The following is an 18,423-nucleotide window of genomic DNA, read 5'->3' on the forward strand; positions in this document are numbered from 1 at the left end:
TGGTGCTTATTAAACACAAATACACAAACTCGTACTGCATCCAAATTGAATGAGCATTTCTTGACACCACAGTTAAAAAACAAGGTTTGCATCATTACTGGTTCTTATAAATTCTGATCCTTATAAATTCTGATCGAATGATTAGTAGTATAGCAGAACATGTGCTGTATTACAGCCATAAACCAGTACCATATAGTGTCTCTTAAAGTAAATGATGTACAAATCTGAAGGGTAGCCTCACTGAAATGAAGGAAATAATAGAAAATGGGCACATCGTGAAAACATTTGAACCAGACTCTGGAAGCATAGCATCAAACAAATCACCTGCTAAGATCCAGAAGGGCATTAAACTTTTAGCAGAGTTAACTATTTTATTGCTCAGTTTCAAATTTGCCAAATGTGATCTAAAAGATCTGTTGTCCTCCCAACAAAAATTATGAACATTTATTTTGAGAAGTCAATATCATACTTTTGCCACAACACCAAATCTGAGTGTTCATATAACCACATGAGGAAGTTTAATTGATATGAATTAATGCCTATCTGGATCTATTTTTACTAGATGATTACTTGGTTTTGATTGAGAACTTATGGTTGTTTTTATTAGCAACCAGGGGAACGACGGGTTTAAGGACTTGATAATGGGATTAACGCCTTAGTACCAAAAGGGCACTAGCGCATTGACTTGGTTTCGAACCTTGGATGTCCTCGCTGTATATATTCAATCTATGTGTTTAATCCATGTATTTATTATTTATTTCCTGAATTATGTAGAATCGTAGTCTTTTCATGCATGTCAATCTACTATGTGATCATACACAAAGTTGTGTTTGAATCAAACAAACCACAGACCAGGATGAGTAAGCAGTGACAATGCCCTAGAAACTGAACCATAAAAGATAAACTTCCTCATGTGGTCATGAACACACACTTTTGGTTTTGTGGCAGAAGTATGATAGGATTGAGTAGAAAAAATACTTGTGGATAATTGTTCTAGCATGGCATGACATAACAAATCTAATTTTATATTGCATTTGGTAAATTTACTGACAATCATTGTCAAAATTTAGAAGATCCCTTCTAGTCCTCATCTACAACACATGCTCTGGCAACAAACGCTCTGTGGATCCTATACTATCCAAATTCTTAACTTTAACCCTGGTCCAAACGCACTACTTAACCCTTCACCTAAACTTAAACTTCAATCCAATTGCAACCCTATCCTTGTATCTTTAACAAAATAAAGCCCGGAGCCCCATTTTGCGGGAGCATGGAGCACCCAATAAGAACATTGGAAATCAAGTATTCATCTATCAATCGGCTATACAAGTGACAAAAGTGCTCTAGGTCAACCTGTGAAGTGAAAGTAGTTTTTGATCAACGTCTAAGAAGCCTCTACTACCTGGTATATATTGTCTTAATTAAAGATGATATGAGATGATAAATTTCTCAGGGTATGTTATGTGTATATGATCTTGATGGAGTCATTTAAGCATATCAGTTTGTCTTAGCAAACTTAACACCATGATATAGGTAGCTTGTTTCAGTTTCAAAACTACTATAGCATTAAAAAAAACTAATTAAATTAATTATTAAAAATAAAGGGATTAATACAGTGGTTTACATGGTTTCAGTTCAACTTCTTGTCCCTAGAACATGATAACTGAATTTGCTTTTACACAGACTATGGAAGACCAGTATATCCTGCTGTCTTTTTAAAAACCAGGCATTGATTAAATTTATTACATACCAAAACAAGAAATCCTACTCTATTAAACCAGTTACAATTACATTCAATGCTTTCTGGTAGATTTAATTGCCCTGATATAATTTATGTTATTTATTAACACATTTTCACATTAATTGCTACAGGCACTTTTTTCTGCTAGTGTCACGACCTCAGGAAAGCTAATTATAGAGACAAGGGAAATGCGATATAAAATGAGAAGAGCAGACATGAAAGTAACTATATTTTTATATGCGACCTACATTAAATAACTTTTTGTTTTCATTTACTTTTCACTGGTAATCTAAACTTGTGGTTTGATGTGTTTAAAGAGTGGTAGGTTAACAGGATTGGGCATGTTTCCTTCCAGGAAATTCCAGCATATCTTTTATCCATAATGTCCGGTACCTGGGTACAAACACACATTACCTGGATAACGGGGTATGCACAGGATTTAAAGGTGCATATCATCTGTTTGGAGCCAGTAGGGCACTGACTCAAATCAGTTCATCAGTTAACTCGCTTTAGCTAGGCTCCAAACAGACAGTAGGGACTTTTAGATTTGCACGTCAACAGCTTTGACTGCAACGTGTGACGTCATTTTAAGGCACTGCGCATGCGTTACGTCGTCTCAGTCGGCGATCGAGAATGCATCAACCTTGATTTTCCTAAATCTAGTACATACATACATACATACATATTGATATTTATATAGCGCCTTTACATGCTCAAGGTACTAGTATGTCGCGTGCGCATAAAATATACAGTTCCTCAGGTAGACAAAGGAACATCCCTTCCTGCTATTATGTAGAATGTGTAGAACAGGTGTCACATGCATATTCACCTGTTATACACATTTTTACATAATAGCAGGGAAGGGATGTTCTTTTGTTGAGGGTAGAATGAGGAACTGTATATTTTGTCCTCTTTCTTTGTCCTTGATGTTCATAGTGTTACTTCCTGCATGCATATCGTCGAGTGCAATCTAAAAGATTTCTAATTGTAGTCAACATGCGCAGTTAAGTACGTTGACACGCATGAACAGTTGGCGTTCGTCGTGTTCTCGTCCACTCAATCTAAAAGTCCCTAATATCATCTGTTTGGAGCCATAAGGCCGTTTACTCATTTTAATCAGAGTTAATGCCCTTCTGGTTATGAACAGACAATATGTTCAGTTGGAAATTAGGGTATTCCTCAAAAGAATTATACTCCTCAAAAGAATTGGTTACTCAGTACTGTTAACTATACAACTAATTATTATAATTTCCTGGTACAAAATCACAAAGATAAGCAAAGTTATTTAATAACCTACATACATGTTTGTATTTTTACCCATATTCTTTTTTCTTTTTACCCAAATCCTTTTTTATTTTTGTTAGTACATTAAGTGACCAGTTTACTCTTGGTTGAATATTTTCACTAGCATTATTTAGTAGTATGTGACATTTTCATACTTATAAGATCTGTTTATACATTGTATGTTTTGAACCATTATAAAATAATGCAGCTGCAAAATGAAAATCACTTTCTTATATGAATGGCAAGTTAAGATGAAAAATTGCTGTTTGCAACAAAGGCCCCTTCGCCTACAATGCGGTCTAAATGTTTCAATATGTAAAATATTTATGAAATTTTCATGTGCAGTGCATTTTATTTTGCCCCAGCATTTTGATAGTCGGGGGGGGGGGGGGGGGGTGGTTTACTGAGCCATTTTTGAATAAAGTTTTACACACAGGTTTATACAGCTTGCACAAGGAAACGGCTGAAAACCGCTACATGGTAATGAAGCATGCCTCATTACACTCTAGTTATATCAATTTAATTTACTGTCATGAAAGTGAAACTCTAATTGACAGAACATTTTCTATTTTGCTTCCTAGTCGTTGACATACATACATATATATGTATGCAAAGTTATTTTTAGTTAAGGTTGATGAATAAGAACAAGGATGGACGTTAATAGGTCATATCATTTCTCTTTTTTTGTACTTCCTTTAATTATTATTATTTATTATTATGGACATCTTAGGAAGGCAGAAATTCAATAGCACTGGAATTTTTATGCTTGAATAGTAGGCCCTAATATGAAAGAGAAAACATTCATGCTAATAAGTTGCAATGACAAGTAAAAAAAACAAAAAAACAATGGATATTTTGAGATATATTGTGAGGCCATACAAGACTTAATTTCTCCAATTATAATAGTGATAGTGATAACAACAGTGATAGTGATAGTGATAGAAATAGTAATAGTACATATATTACTACATGTATTAGTATTAGTAATATTAATAGTATTGGTTCACAGTAATAAAAATAATGATGGGGATAGTAACAGTAATGGTTTATTAGAACATATTGAATTGCAGTGAAGTGGCTGAATAAGTAGAAACATAAGAAAAGTGAATTACACAATATACACAGAGTGTAAAGATGGGCTCATATCAGTAAATTTGATTTGCAGCAAAAACCAGTGATACCAATAATCCTTCTACCAGCTTCCCTGCTTCTACATGTTCCCAACCAGAAGGAAGTTACATGAGTCAAATGAATCAAGAAAACGGCCTTGGTGACTTGGTGTAGTGCAAACAAGATTTGGATTGCTAATATCTTGACTAGGTTAGCCAATTTAGAAGTGCTCCAATATCTTTCTCTGGAAATATTTGCTCTGGCAAGAAATGCTTCAGGATTTATTTCGTAAAGGGTATAGGGTTAGGGTTAGGGTCGCATTGAGTGTAAGTTTAGGTTTCAGGTTAGCAGGTTTTAGGTCATTTGGTCAAGGGTCAAAGTTAGGAATTTGGCTAGTGGAGGAAATGACCTCGGAGGAGATGTTGCAGTAGCAACCAATTTGGTCAAAGAAAATAAGTTGATGAATAGTATTTTTGCTTCTTTTTTGTGTTGCTTTTTCTTTCAATTTCAAGAAAACTGATCCAACGTTGAGCAAGGGTAAATGAAGTTCATATTAAATACGAATTCTAATTCTAATATCCTGTATGTGTAACCTGAAAATTACAGTTTACTATAAATCAGTGAAATATCACTGTTGCCACCCATAGTTTTTCAAGTTACCGGTACCTTTTGGACATATTATATTCTTTTAAAGAAAGGTTTGCTACCTATTTTCTTTTGTTATAAAGGGAATTGATTGATATTGGACAAAATTATTTTTGTAAATATGACAAAGGCTTTGAAAACAATCCACTTCAGACAATTTCAATACCCTTGTGTGGGGGTCTGTGGCCCCCTGAAGTGTGCAAACATTACAATGACGCATACAAGTATCTAAACATGATTTCTATAGTGTATACAAAAGGGTTTCAAGATCGGTCTTCAGGGGTAATTCCCTGCAATGTGTCTTGTATGGCATGTGACATTTATCCATTTATTTCATTTATGAATGAAAATCTCTTGAAATGATTGTTTACTGATTGATCTTTCTAGTATATCCTTAACATTCTGAAATGGTAATTTACAATCTACTATAGGATAAATGAAAGAAAATGTTGTGTGGGGACACATTGCAAAAAAAAGCCCAGTGTTTAAATTCTCATAAGTGTTTGTAGTGAATACATTATTCTGAGTTATACTTGTAGTGGCACAGCAGGCATACTCATAATGAAAGTAAGGGATATGGCTGCATTATCATTGTTTTTTCAGGATAAACCTGGCTGAACTTAATGAACAAAGGAGAGTGTGGCAATAGGTCAAGTATTATTTGCTGCTTTCACCAGTCAATATCCCAAACTTTTGGATTTTTTTTCCATTTCTTACTGAAAAAAGTGGTGATGTATACTGGTTTGTGTTTAATCATCATATTTCATGTCTTTTAGTTTCATCAAAGACGATATTCATATGAATACAGAGTAATGAAGTAGATACCAGACAGTCTAATATCGTATCTGAATGATATTCACATACAGCATAGTTCTTGTAACTTGGGGTTCAGAATCCACCCCCCCCCCCCCCCCCCACACTATCTGTTCTGATGTAATGTCTCTGCACAATGGATATATGCTTAAACATAAGATTTTTAAATTTTGTTTTTATATGCATAACAAAATTATTTCATAGGTCAACTATTAAACTTTAATATACAATCATTTTAAGTGCCCCCCCCCTAACAAAAATAATATTATACACTATAAGATCGCATGAAGCTAATTTTAGTTCTTGTTCAACCTTAAATCTGCTTTTTATCAAGACCTCAGTGATTTAATGCAATTTGAAATCTTCATTTCTATACTCTATATTTTAATTTAGAATGAAGAGGTACTATCAGTATATAATTAAGATTACTCACATCATTATTTCAGTTTGTACCTAATAATTGCTGTATATGATTCAATGATAATTACTCAAAACCCCTTTTTGGGGATTAGTTCAGTTGTGAAATTTCAGTCTTGGAAGAATAATAACAAGTGCTAAAATAATGTAGGACATATTGTCAATATAAATCTAGCATTACATTACTTTTTCCACTATCAGATCACTAAAAACTCACCTTTTCCCCAATGATCTATGTGATATACTTCCTGTACTGTACTTTCTTGTCCTCTTTACATATATTTGTATTTGTAAGCGCTATGGTACTTATTGTTTTTAGCGCTCCTAAATATTCGATATTATTATTATTATTATTATATTATTATCAACAAACAATGGTTTTCAATGTTAAATAGATAATTTAGGTTGAGGTTGAGGGGTTCACTTCTGTTCAAATCTCAAATATCCTCATAATTTCCTGCTAGAAATCCAAGATATGTGCCTACAATCCAATCGAGTTGGTGCATATTTTCTCAGAGACATCCTGTAACTCTATTGGTCCTGCTTCTGTGTTTTTGATCATGCAGAGTTCACGTAGACTGCCAAGGACAGTGATTCAAGCTATGCTATCAAGATTGAAGCTCCTTGAAGATATGGATTATATCTAAACTTTAGCGTCCATGGTCAATAACATTATTATTGATTTTCAGCCAAAAGCTGTGAAAAATTTTTATAAAAAATGTACGATTTTGTTCAGAGACATAGAAATTTTAATTCCTTTCATGTAATATCACTTAAAAAATAATACCAGGACACTATAGCAAATAGAGTTAGTTGATTGTATCTCCCCCTAATTATCATACTGTCCTTCAATTAAGCATATCTTAAAATAATGATAGTAATATTTTATGTTACCTAAAGACACAGTTCAGCATTTGGGTTTAATTAATTGTAGCAAGAATGGCAATATTTTTGTTGTGTAAACTTCAATGATAATCTTAGACAGGCATACATGTACCAATCATCACACTATAGCATTTCTACAAGAAGCACAATCACTTTAAACTTTTCATTTTTTTCTCGAAATAGGGAAGTAAGATATGTGAATGACAGGATATTGTGTTCAAGCAAATTGAGCTAAAATAATAGGAGTCTGTGATCTCCTCCTCCTCCTTCACAAGCTGGCAAGATGTGTCTAAATTTGGTTGTCGTCACTCCCCCGTACCAATATTTGATATTTCTGCTCCCGATGGAATATCCTGTTTCTTGTCTCGTGCCCACATGGCTCAATTCCCATGTTGCAGGCTGGCACGCTTGCTAATAAAAATGGTTCTCCCTGACCTGTAATGGTATATCGTGGTTTTGCGTTACTGTTTGGGCTGCACTCTCTACATCAACACAAAGCTTTGCAATTATATGTACATATTCCAGATGCAGAATGCAGATGCAGAATATGATTTGTAAAAGTATTTGTGATCATGTATTGTAGCTTGTTAGATAATGAGTGGAGGGACTAAAAGCATTTGCTAAAAATATTTGTTTTCCTTTTATGTCAGTCCAATCATCTTAAACTTGAAGAGGTTCATACATTTCCTTAATATGTTCTTCAAAGAAAATGGAATTATTAGAAAGCAGTATGTAGTTGGATTACACAGAGTATGTTATTGAACAGAGTTACTATAGTATATTCATGTTATACATATCGGATTTTCTCCATTGGTCAATTTCTGATCAGAAGCATAATTTTCCAATTCTTTGCATTGCACATTGCGTTTTTACCTATGGTGAATGGTTTATATCGAGCAGACCGATTTTGCTTTGAACACTGACTTGGAGATAATTATTGTCTGGTACATCACACCTCTCTTGTAATTCGGGGCATGTTGTTCACCCTCGATTCTGGGTACGAGCCTCAGCCGCAGAATGCTCTGTACCTTCTTTTCTCTGCGTCTTAATGACTTTTACATCGATATCCTCTGGAGTCGGTGTGCACGAGTTACAGAAACAATACAGACCCAATTAATTGTTTATTCAGGCGGGTTGGTGCCAGGGCAATATTAAGTGTAGAAAGACTGACCCTGCGTACAGTGGTGAAGTTGAAATAGTTTCTGGATGTCAGGGAGAGTTCATTGTGTGGAGAACGGTGTGTATACTAAGACCTGCCATTGCCACTCTGTGCAACTTTTTAGATGGCATATTAGTTCATTCTTATAATTTAATGGCAATTTCCATGAATTTGTGTTTGTTGATTGTGTTAAAATCATGATCTTTAACAAATAATGGATATCACAAAGAATTGGTCACAGTTTCTTTTTAAAATGCATTCTCTGCAAATACATGTACACTGTTGCTCATAAAGTTAGAATATAATTTATTTTACCTTTTCATGAAATGATTGGGACAATTTGATTTATGATTGGTGTATAAATTTTGAATACATTGATCTATCAAGTTCTGAGAAGATATACATTTTATCTATCAAGAATAAACTAATTTGTCTTAATCATTTCGTAAAAAGAGGTAAGAAAAAACATATTCAAATGTTACGGCATCAAGGCATGTTTAATAATTGCCACATGATGTAATATTGTGTATCAGCCTACACCAACCTGTGTACTAGCAAATTCTTGCTAATTGAAGATAGTTTCTTTAAAATGAAACCATGAAATGTAATAAATCTAAAATGAATTAAGAGTAACATGTACACATCAAAAGTAGATAGCACAGCAACATAGAAAAGATGAACCACAAGGTTTCATTTCCAATACTTCAATTATGGTTTGACTGCATGATCACCCCTTAGCTGTTCATCTCTTTACAAGTCGCTTTTTGGTATGTATGTAATATAAATGAACCAAGGGAAATCACTCTTCAAACAGGATTGATTGTTATCTGTTATGTGATCGTATGATAATTCCCTGCATTTTAGCATATATTTCTCTGCATTCATACACTGACAATTCCCCGGCATAATTATTTGATCAAGGCACAGATAAACATTCTGTGAAAACTATCCTTTACATAGGATAGTTCACCCGGCACTGATGTCCTTTGGCAAGACATTAATCTGCATTTGCCACTCTCCAATCGGGTGTTAACAAATGGGTACTTGGAAATTGCTGAGGTAATAATAATTGCAGAGCCCTCCTAAAGAACAGCATTGATGCTGATGAGGCTTTTCTGGGTAAACTATTAGGTTATGTGTAGGGTTAGGTTTAGGCAGAGTATTTGGTTCACGGTTGAAGTTAGGAATGTGGTTGGTGTAGGAAATTGACCACAGAGCAAATCCATCACAATGGAGGTACCCGCATGTAATTCAATCTATGTCTTGTTCTTTCAGGGTATGTGTATGTGCTGTTCGAGTCTGAGAAGGCAGTGAAGGCTTTGCTACAATCCTGCACACATGACATGAGTGGCAGAGGAGAGTATTACTACAAGATAACAAGCAGGAGGATGAGAAGCAAAGAGGTAAGAAGACATTCTGACAAAGAAAAATATGATACATACCATCAATATCAATATCAAAGCATAAACTGAGTCTAAAATGGGAAATATACCCATATCGATTGATTGTGAGGCAGGGAATAAGAGGAAGAAGGAGAAAGAAGAGAATAGAGAGAGTCAGAGGAGTACAAGATACAGATTATGAGGGTTGAGGAAGAGAAAAAGAGAGCAGAAGATTGTTGTAAAGTCATAAAGAGAAGGTCAGCAAAGTGGAGATTCAGAATGATGGCATCATACAATATCTAATCTTGACATGGACATAATATTAAATAACTGTCCAGTGGAGGAAAATAAAGAAAATAGCAGATAAACAAATTACAAATTGACTGGGGAAATTTTCCCAATAATTTCAGCATTGATTAGAGATTTTTGACTACCGGTAGTGATTATTTAAATTCCTTTTTTCTTAAAATATGTGATCTTTGGAGAAAATAATGCATATTGCTTTTACAAAGCCTAAATTAATGTAATTTGTATACATTTCCTAATGTAGGTTCAAGTTATTCCATGGGTGCTATCTGACAGCAACTACGTTCGCTGCCCATCCCAGCGTCTTGATCCAGACAAGACTGTGTTCGTCGGTGCTCTTCATGGGATGCTCAATGCTGAAGGACTAGCCCATCTCATGAATGACCTGTTTGGAGGGGTCGTGTATGCTGGTATTGATACAGATAAACACAAGTACCCCATTGGTAGGTCTTTTATTACAAATTTATATAGAATTTGTCAGACAAAATATTGCTTTTGCAAAGCAGTGTCAGTGCCTTTATGGAATAGTATAAGAGATTGTATGAGAAAACAAAACAATTCTTTATAATGACAGGGATAACAATCAAACATGTTTACAGTGTTGGTAATACTGTTTAAAATGTGTTCTCTATTTCTACACTGTGGTTATTCTATTTCCACTCTGCACTGTGTTAATATTTGAAACTGTAGTCGCACTGCATTCCCAACATTTTATACTGTGGTAATATTATTCCTAAGCTGCACTGTGTTCACACAATACCTTAACTATAAGAAATGTTTCCACACTGGTCACATTGTTTCTACAAACAGTTCGCTTCATATCCACACTTAGGTTACACTGTTTCAACTCTGCACACATCTCTGTAGTGTGGTTTCTGTTTCCCTGCTATGTTCATAGCTACTCCACACTGTGGTACACTCTTTGTGTTCACATCATTTCCATAGTGTGGTCACACTATTTCCACACTGTTCAGTTATGTCACACTGTGGTCACAATGATTCCCCATTGTATTCAACTCCTCCTCACTCTTGTCACTTTATCCACACTGTGTTTATAGCATTTCAACACTATATAGTCACATTTCCATGCTGTTCACAGCTATTCCACACTGATTACACTGATTTCACAGTACATTAATCAGAAGATGTTCACACTTTTGTCATACACTGATATGTTCACACTCAGCTAACATGTAGACACACTATCTAGAGGAGGGGATTAGTGTGTACAGAACAATGTAGCCAAAACAGATTTGGGACACTGACTGTGTTAAGATACACTGTGTTCATACTACTTTAGCTCTGTTTTCACACCACCCCCATGCCCTGTTTTTTTACTGAATTTTATACACGGATAATATTAAGAGGATGAACATCATTGTTAGTGTTTACCAAGATCCTTGATGTACAGAGGCTCTTCCTAATATGATACTTTAATAAAGAGAAGCAAAGGAACGCTGATTTACAATGTGTGATAATTAGTTGAAGCTATTCAGTAAAGATATGAAAATACACTTGGGTTTTCTTTTGCCTCATCCCACAATAAAAATTGATATGAATGTAATACTGGCATACCTTATTTTTGTATTTATGAAGGTTCAGGACGAGTGACTTTTAACAACACCAACAGTTACATGAAGGCTGTTGCAGCAGCATTTGTTGAAATCAAGACTGCTAAGTTTACTAAAAAGGTAAGTGATCGTATTGGAATGTATGCAATGGTGTTTCCAGAATGCATTCCCCCTGCATCCCTCCCCTAAAACCATATTGGAATACCTTAACTACACAACAGATATTCTCTTAACTTGTTAGATGTCAGTAAAGTAAATAGTGAATAAGTTTTAAACTATAGATAGAAAAGTTGTATTGATGGTTGTGTATTGGTACTTACAGTGGAACATCTTGAGAATGTATACTTCTATGTATCTCATTGTGAAAAAATGAACAAAGTTCATCCATTTCTAAATGTTGTTGACATTCTGTCCCATCTATTTCTCCTTCATTAACCCTCCTTTCTTCTAAACTTTTCTGTCACATTCCATTCATTTCTTCAGGTTCAAATAGATCCGTATCTGGAGGACTCCCTATGTACCCTGTGCCATACCCAGCCTGGTCCGTTCTTCTGCCGGGAGACTACGTGCTTCAAGTACTTCTGCCGCTCCTGCTGGTTTTGGCAACATTCCCTCTCTCAGATTAGTGACCACAAGCCTCTCATGCGCAACACCAAGTCCAAGACCAATGAATTATAGGTGACCACAACACCCAAATTGGCAACAAGGATGGTCAACAAAGTTTTAAATCAGAGGATGATCACGGCTTTGTAAAAATATGTTATACCTTGAATGAATGACCAGTTTGTTCAGTTGTGGGTTATTGGGCCTTCTTGTACAATGTACTAGGTTGTATCATTGGAAATTATTGAATGGTAAAATGTGAATTCAGCTCAGTGCATCCTGCAGTATTTGGAGGTGACCAAAAGTTCAAATGTGATTAGATTGGATTAGAGCTGCAGTGTATGAGGGACCAATTTGTGAGCTTTTTTCAACTGCCATGGTTTCTTTTCTTGCCACCAACTTTACGCAGTGTGCATTTATAATGGTAGCTGCTGGCATCTGTATATGACTCTTTTGCAGAGGTTGTGTTCTAGAGAGTTAAAAGTCTCACAGAGCTATTAACTTAGAGATCAAAACAATATTTGTCAATCATTTTTCAATCATTTTGCATGAAATGCGGTGGTAGCTTCATATTACATGTGCATGATTTTTGCCCTCTTTCAAAAGATGGTGATAATTTCATGCAATTCTCTGATCACAAATTTGGTGCTTGTATGTTTTCAATGTATTGTTGCATGATGAGATTATGGATCAACAATTCATCCTGTGTTTTTTTTTTTAACTCTGTACTATAAACTTTATTAAAGATATGAAGCTAAATAAACAGTTTGAAAAATGCATTTAACTTTCTCACTTTAGTGATCTGTTCATAGAATATAATAGAAGATTAGTTCTGACATTTCTGTTGATGGAATTAAATTCTCATTAAATTTATGTCATTGTAGTCTTGTAATTTTGATACATTGTTTACATGGATCTTGAAGACTTTTTCACCCCCTTATAAATCAAATATAACATTTAGTCATTTTCAGATTTAAATTTTTCTAAAAAATTGTAAACACTATATTTTGTGCTCGTAAATGTTGCTCTAAATTCACATACTGGCTTATTTGAAATCAATGTTGTGCTGTATTATACCTTCACTTTGAAAGTGGACATGATTATGGTCATAAATGGTAGGAATGCCATAGTACCATTTATCTTTGAAATGTGTATGAATTTGTATCATCAGATCACTATTCTGAATGGCCTTATAATATCTAACAGATTTCAATCAAAAGTGCACTTAAAAATGCAAACATATATCTTGATTATTTAATATAGAAAAAGTGTCTATTTTATAGTTTATTGCCACAAATTGGACTATATCACATATCATATATCCCACCCTTTGAGGGTGAAGAGAGCTATATATTATTAATTTATTACAAGACGGACAAATGTCAAATATCTGACTGATAGTGTTTAGGAAATGTACTAACCCTAAATCTAACAGGTTACTACCATTCAGTACCAGTAGTATAGAAATAGACATAGTTATAAACTAGTAGAGTTCTGTGGTATTAATACTTAAATGAAAGAAAACGTGTTGTCTTTCGAGGGCAGATGTATGGTATCTTTACAAGATATTCCCAGTACTGATAAGGAGTATGAATGTGCATATTTGTTAATCAATGTACATTTTTCCTTTTTTTCTTTCTTTCTATTCTTATCTAATTGCTTTATGCCATTGCAAAAAAAGTAAGTTAAATTTAAAAATATAAGAATGTAGCTATCATTTAATATAGGTAATTCTGGGCAATTACTGCATTCATATTTTGTTTGTAATACCCTGAGCGATATCTCAATCTAAGGATTTTATAGTAAGATTATATATCAATGCAGAAATGTTGTTGATGTAAGAATGAACGGAAACATTTAAAAGAATATCCATGACAATGCATGGTGTTTAGGTTTTTAATTAAATATATAAGCTAAACTGGTCACCCATACCATATTAGAGGCAACAAATAATATTCCATTGTTATATTTTTGATATTTGTATTTGATCTTGTTATCTTTTGCATACCATTTTGAATCAATATTTTTAGTCAATTATCTTGTACAAGGTCTCACATTTTAGTATCCAGCATCAAATGATTCCAGAACCGATATAAAATTCTGAATTCTGAATACATTGAAGGTTCTTGAGAACTGTACATATAGCTGGTAACAAATGAATTTTAGATTGACCCTTTCTTAAACAACCACCCTGTTATGACTTGCAGATGGTACTCCATTTTTATCTTGGTTATAATCAAAATGTAATTTGAAAATCTTAAGAAAAAGAAGAATCAATATCTAATCAATTAATTAATGACTTGTGACAAATTATAAAGTCAATTGTTTGATTTGGGAAATGATTTTGAATAAAGGATGGGGAAGAACACAGCATATTATTGTACCTAATAATTGAAATACTGGAGGAAAGGGTTCATTTTTAGCAATTAATATTGATAAACTGTAAAAGATATGGAGACAAGTACAATTTTTAAATCTTATCGGCCGATTTAATTTATGTACATTAATATAAGATAGTCCTTTTCTTTTATAAAATTTTAAACATTGATGACTATTGTTGATATAGTTTCTTTTAATTATCAAAGCAAAGAATACTCATTTTGGTGGATGTATAAAAAAGCTAAAAGTGTTTGTTTTGAGTGAAGAAGTATTGTATTTCGGCTTCCTTTTCTAGTTCTAAACATTCTAAGAAATCATGTTTAATAAGCTTTGAATTAAAGATCAAGCTATACCTTTTAAAATTGATATTATTGGATGGATATACCCCTGTTGACTTGAACTTCCTTGACAAAGATTTGATGAATTACTTCAAGCACTTAAAGAAATATGCACCTATACTGTACTTCAAAATTGACAAAAAAATGTTGCACATATGAGTTTATTCCATGTAATTTGTGCCTTTGTAAGTTTTTGGGACTGAGAAGCGAAACAAAAATTGTGAATAATTAGTGTGGTTATTGTTGGTATAGATGTCCGATTCTGTTTCATGGAAAGGAATTTTCATTACCTGCATTTTTTCCCTCCATTTTAAGAATTGTCTATTTTTATTGATTTATTCCCAGCTAATTTTTTATTCCACTTTCATACCATTAGATATAAGATTAAGAAAAAGACATGCTTTGATCAATATTGAAAAAAATGTAGTTTGCCCCTAGGATTTTGATGATATGTGTTCAAATTTTAGGATTTTTAAAAATTTTACCTGGAATATGTTGAAGATAAGAAAATAGCAACTGTTTGAAGATTCTTTATAAATATAATTCATTTTTATACATCTTCGGTAAAAGTGCAAGAAGATCTGTATAACAATATATACATTTTCAGGATAGTGAAGTGACCATTAACATAATATCAATATTTTAGCATGGGTCGTCTTTGATAAAGAGAATTTATTTTGTAGAATTGTCCAGACCTGCTATAGATTTTAGTTTAATTCTTCATAATTAGTAATGGTTTTGTATGGGTTTTATAATGTCATCTTTCAGTGGTTTAGTAATCTTTAAAAAAATAAGCCTTAAATCAAAGGATGAAGGAAAGTATTTCCTCTTTTTCTCCTTCCCCCCTTTTGGTTGTATTTCTGTGAAATGTGTTTTTGGTGAAGGTTTTATAGTGCATATTGAAGAAAAAAAAAATTAATAGTGATGTCAGGAGAAATCTCAGCATATTTGTCACGTGCTGTCAATTGGATTCTCTACAACATTGAGAAAAACACAGCTAAGTGGACATATACCGGTAGTTAATATTTTCTGTATATCATTGTTGAAAAGAAGCACTGTTTATGCCATATGAAACAGGATTACGATATATATTTTGCAAATTACACGACTATTGCACATGTGTTTACCCTTATGTTTATTCTTTCAGACCCATCACAAGAAAAAGTAAAAAGAATATATAAAAACTGTCAAATAGACGTAACAGGAGAGGCTGAAATATTCAGAACATTACTTTATTATCAAGAATGAAAGGGAAAAAATTGTCCGGCTCTTATAGTGGAATCTGATATAAATCGGGGTTAAATCAGAGATATACACCCTTCACCTGCTGTTTCATATGTTGCACCCTCTTTGTAATGGCATATATTATATGGCATTCTGTGTCTTGAATTCGATACTACCTTCGTAATATTAGTTCATGCATGCACATATATATATATTTCATGATGTTATTTCCCATCCGGAATGCTATTCATGAATTTGAAGAATAGCACATATACTCAGTCGCTAAAAACATTGTATTTTACAGTTAACTTGTGTATTCCGAATAGTCCATTGTTACTTTTTTTCAGTTGAGTTCTTTTTAATGAAGTTTCATCACTTTGACTTTTTTTAAAGATGTAAATTACTTGCTTTATCTACATTCAGCATTCACTTGAAAAAGAAATCTACAGTATTTGATTTAATTTTGCACAACAGATCTAGCGTGGTCTCTATGTATTCAAATTTGGGTATGAATTCCTCTTGCCCTACTAAACGCTGTTCCATTATGGAAACCGTAAGATCATATTAAATGGATGTTTTTGATGGGCAAATGATTTCTCAGCACCCTTATCAATTCCTGCCTTCTGTTCAAGCAGGAACTAAATTCAACAATAAGTGTAATTTATGCCCCAAAATCCTGATTGTGCTGGGGTCAAGAATACAAATTATTATTTTAAGCTCCTGGATAATTTTTTTAATTTCAAAAGACATCCTGAACAATTTTGTAGTACCTGACTACCAATATACCTCGGCAATGGAAGCATAAAATGACAGATTATAGTTTGAATACAAAATATGTGTACCATAATGTGCTTCCTCTTGTTGAAATACATGAGGAAAATACAGAGGTGTGGACTAGATGAATCATTGAATTCAATTGGTTTTTGGTATTGATAATGTATGCAAACATGTACAAGCAGATGGTCTGTCTAAACTGAAGTTAGTAAACATCAGTTCTGAGCCAATATTTATAAGAATGAGTAATGCAAGTATTGATTTCAATCGTGCTTTAATTTGGGTGCAATAAGGTAATCGTAGGTTGTTATACAGATCCATGCTTCACAGATATTGGCAATTTATCGACACATGCTCGACCGGGATTAAAGGATATAATAAAAGCTTGCTGTTGGCATCACTAAAATGTACTGGTGTGAAAAGAAGTCTTTATTTCAGAGAGAATCACTGCGGCAGTATCTTGCTTGCTAATATTTTTGATGTGGAGGTGCTGTGTTAGAGGTTTTTGGTGTTGATAATCTTGTTGATGATTGCCGATTACATAATCATGTTGGTGCATGATGATGATATGGATTATTGTTGTTGATAATTGTTGACAATAATTGATGGTGATGATAGATGATTATTGATGTTTACAGTACCATAGCCGAAAGATTGTTAGCGGGCGACTTTTATTATGGTAAAATTTGTATTTATTAATCAATATACACTAGATAAAATTTACAATTATATTCAGTCATCTCGTTGCCATGAATCGACCTAATTCATCAATTTTGCAAGAAGTGAAGCGAACGAGAGGAAGAAAAAGACACTTTGTTGTGGTATAAATTTCATTTTGATATAAAACTAGATGGAATTTTGACTGCGCGCAGTCGAAAATGATGCCTCCGCCATAGAGCAATTTAAACAAGTTTGGAGTTTAAATCTCCAGTGGTTCTTGAGATATCATGATAACAATCTCAATGTATGGAATTTCATAAGTTGACCTCTGTGACCCTTGACCTTTGACCTACGTGCTCCAAAATCTAATCAGATTGTCTTCCTATGGTGATACACACTATCATTAAGTTTGAAGTTTAAATCTCCAGTGGTTCTTGAGATATTATGATATGGTGATACATACTATCATTAAGTTTGAAGTGAAAATTCTCCAGTGGTTCTTGAGATATCGCGATAACGATCTCAATGTATGGAATTTCATAAGTTGACCTCTGTGACCCTTGACCTTTGACCTACGTGCTCCAAAATCTAATCAGATTGTCTTCCTATGGTGATACACACTATCATTAAGTTTGAAGTTTAAATCTCCAGTGGTTCTTGAGATATTATGATAACAATCTCAATGTATGGAATTTCATAAGTTGACCTCTGTGACCCTTGACCTTTGACCTACGTGCTCCAAAATCTAATCAGATCGTCTTCCTATGGTGATACATACTATCTTTAAGTTTGAAGTTTTTACATCTCCAGTGGTTCTTGAGATATCATGATAACAATCTCAATGTATGGAATTTCATAAGTTGACCTCTATGACCCTTGACCTTTGACCTTCGTGCTCCAAAATGTAATCAGATTGTTTTCCTATAGTGATACACACTATCACTAAGTTTGAAGTTTAAATCTCCAGTGGTTCTTGAGATATCATGATAACAATCTCAATGTATGGAATTTCATAAGTTGACCTCTGTGGCCCTTGACCTTTGACATACGTGCTCCAAAATCTAATCAGATCGTCTTCCTATGGTGATACATACTATCCTTAAGTTTGAAGTTTAAATCTCAAATGGTTCTT

General features: G+C 33.8%; 1 protein-coding gene across 1 annotated transcript in view; it reads left to right on the plus strand.

Annotated features, from left to right (window-relative positions):
• Positions 1-17,037, plus strand: part of LOC756234 (cytoplasmic polyadenylation element-binding protein 1) — a 36,718-nt gene extending 19,681 nt beyond the window's left edge. Inside the window, exons 7-10 of the mRNA XM_031000284.1 lie at positions 9,330-9,457; positions 9,987-10,185; positions 11,339-11,433; positions 11,797-17,037. Coding sequence (XP_030856144.1) covers positions 9,330-9,457; positions 9,987-10,185; positions 11,339-11,433; positions 11,797-11,991 — 617 coding nt within the window. The 3' untranslated portion in view covers positions 11,992-17,037. The remainder of the gene's footprint in view (positions 1-9,329; positions 9,458-9,986; positions 10,186-11,338; positions 11,434-11,796) is intronic.
• Positions 17,038-18,423: the final 1,386 nt, after the last annotated feature.

This window comes from Strongylocentrotus purpuratus, unplaced genomic scaffold (assembly GCF_000002235.5).
Source record: "Strongylocentrotus purpuratus isolate Spur 01 unplaced genomic scaffold, Spur_5.0 spur5_scaffold_6, whole genome shotgun sequence".
Lineage (NCBI taxonomy): Eukaryota > Metazoa > Echinodermata > Echinoidea > Camarodonta > Strongylocentrotidae > Strongylocentrotus > Strongylocentrotus purpuratus.